Genomic DNA, 2,495 nt, shown 5'->3' on the forward strand with positions numbered 1-2,495 from the left:
AAGCTGGTTACCCCACATCCATAAAGCGGATACACGGGGTCATTAAAGGCTGCACTGTGGATTGATGTGTGTTGTTCTCAATCAATATTCATGAAATTTTGTTAAACTGATAAACTGGTTGCAAAATAGCACGCATAGTACATTCTCCTTGTGTAAGAGAAAATGCACACGTTTTTATTAATTTATAATAAATAGGCACAGGAATGACTCTATAAGAGCATATACCAAAATATTAACTGTGGTCATCTCTGGAATTATAGGGTTTTTTTATTTTCCTTTCAAAAAATATCTTCACCGTCTAATTTTTCAACACCGAATATACAGCCTGCGTTCATTAAAGACCCCAAATGTAGGATGTAATGTGGCTCTATATTAACATAGAAGAATATTAAAGATTAGAAGATTAAAGTTTAAAAACAGGTAAAAGAATGGCAAATAGAGTATGGTACTATTTTTGTTTAAAATATATATATTGCCCTTCCGGGCGCCGCTCCCCTCTCGCTGCGGCTTACTCATGGCGGCGGGCCCGGCGCGCCATGGACCGGCCGGTGGCGGCGGCGGCGGCCGGCAGCGAGGGCGGCGGGGGCCCGGGTCCCGGCCCAGCGGGCGGCAGGAGGCCCCCTCAGGGCGCTGGGGACCTCCTGCCGCTGGCTCCTGGCAGCCCAGCGTGGAGACTCTGGACAGTCCTACAGGATCACATGTTGAATGGTGTAAACAGCTTATAGCTGCTACAATTTCTAGTCAGATTTCAGGTTCAGTGACATCCGAAAATGTATCCAGAGACTACAAGGCTCTAAGAGACGGAAATAAGCTGGCACAGATGGAAGAAACGCCACTCTTTCCAGGAGAATCCATCAAGGCCACTGTGAAAGCCGTCATGTACATCTGCCCATTTATGGGAGCAGTGAGTGGAAGCCTGTCGGTGACTGACTTTAAGGTGTACTTCAAGAATGTAGAAAGGGACCCGAAGTTTGTCCTCGATGTTCCCCTTGGTGTGATTAGCAGAGTTGAGAAGATTGGAGCGCAGAGCCATGGGGACAATTCCCGTGGCATAGAGATTGTGTGCAAGGATATGAGGAACTTGCGACTTGCTTATAGGCAGGAAGAACAGAGTAAACTTGGGATATTTGAAAACCTCAACAAACTTGCATTTCCTCTTTCCAATGGGCAGACACTCTTTGCATTCAACGACAAAGAAAAATTTCCAACGAATGGGTGGAAAGTTTATGATCCTGTATCTGAATATAAGAGACAGGGCTTGCCAAATGAGAGCTGGAAAATATCCAAAGTGAACAGTAACTATGAGCTCTGTGACACCTACCCTGCTGTCATTGTCGTGCCAACTAGTGTGAAAGATGCTGACCTTTCAAAAGTGGCAGCCTTTCGAGCAAAAGGCAGAGTCCCGGTGTTATCGTGGATTCATCCAGAAAGTCAGGCAACAATTACCCGTTGCAGCCAGCCACTTGTGGGTCCCAGTGATAAACGCTGCAAAGAAGATGAAAAATACTTGCAAACGATAATGGATGCTAACGCACAGTCTCACAAACTTACCATCTTCGATGCCCGACAAAACAGTGTCGCTGATACCAAAAGGCCAAGGGTGGGGGGTACGAGAGGGAAAGTGCTTACCCCAACGTGGAGCTCGTGTTCTTGGAGATCCACAACATCCACGTGATGAGAGAGTCCCTGCGTAAATTGAAAGAGATCATGTACCCTTCGATAGATGAGGCGCGGTGGCTCTCCAACGTGGATGGGACGCACTGGCTGGAGTATATAAGGGTAAAGGGGGCTGGTCCTTGACATGCTTTCTGGTTAAGATTTCTCTGTGTACCTGCCATAAATCTGTGTCTCCACGTGGTTTCTCAGCACTGTAAAGAAGCACATCTTTGCAGTATTCTAGGCTCTCATAGTTTCCACAGGCAACATTCAGACTGTGGTCTTTGTTGAGGGATACTGCTTGCGTCAGATCAGGTTTGGAATGTACTTTGTGGCCCTGTAATAAACGACTGCATTTACTGTCAAAAAAAAAAAATACATATATTTAGGGTGCCTGGGTGGCTCAGTTGCTTGAACGTCTGCCTTCTGCTCAGGATGGGATTGAGTCCCTCATCAGGCTCCCTGCTAGCAAGGAGTCTGCTTCTCCCTCTCCCTCTGCCCCTCCCTCCTGCTCATGCTCACTCTCTCTCAAATAAATAAAATCTTTAAATATATATATTTAAATACAGTTACTAAAATAAGGGAATTAGAAAAGCCACATCATTGTATTTGGGAGGCTTAACTGTAGACAAGTTTTTGCTCCTTCTTGCTTATCTGTATACTTTACTTTTCCTACAACTATTGTGAAATTTATTTAAAATATGAAAAGGTAGAGGGCGCCTGGGCGGCTCAGTGGGTTAAGTGGCTGTGTCAGTGTTGGGCTTTCTGCTCAGCGGGGAGTCTGCTTCTCCCTCTCCCTCTGCCCCTCCCCAATGCTTGTGCACTCTCTCGCACGTTCT

The 2,495-nt window shown here is 46.0% G+C and overlaps 1 protein-coding gene across 1 annotated transcript; it reads left to right on the plus strand.

Annotated features, from left to right (window-relative positions):
- Positions 1–536: 536 nt before the first annotated feature.
- LOC113936350 (myotubularin-related protein 1-like) lies at positions 537–1,800 on the plus strand. Its single transcript, XM_035724906.1, is given in 3 exon segments — positions 537–638; positions 641–1,585; positions 1,588–1,800. Coding segments are annotated over 3 exon segments (1,260 nt in total).
- Positions 1,801–2,495: the final 695 nt, after the last annotated feature.

The sequence above is a fragment of the Zalophus californianus genome, chromosome 17, assembly GCF_009762305.2.
Source record: "Zalophus californianus isolate mZalCal1 chromosome 17, mZalCal1.pri.v2, whole genome shotgun sequence".
Lineage (NCBI taxonomy): Eukaryota > Metazoa > Chordata > Mammalia > Carnivora > Otariidae > Zalophus > Zalophus californianus.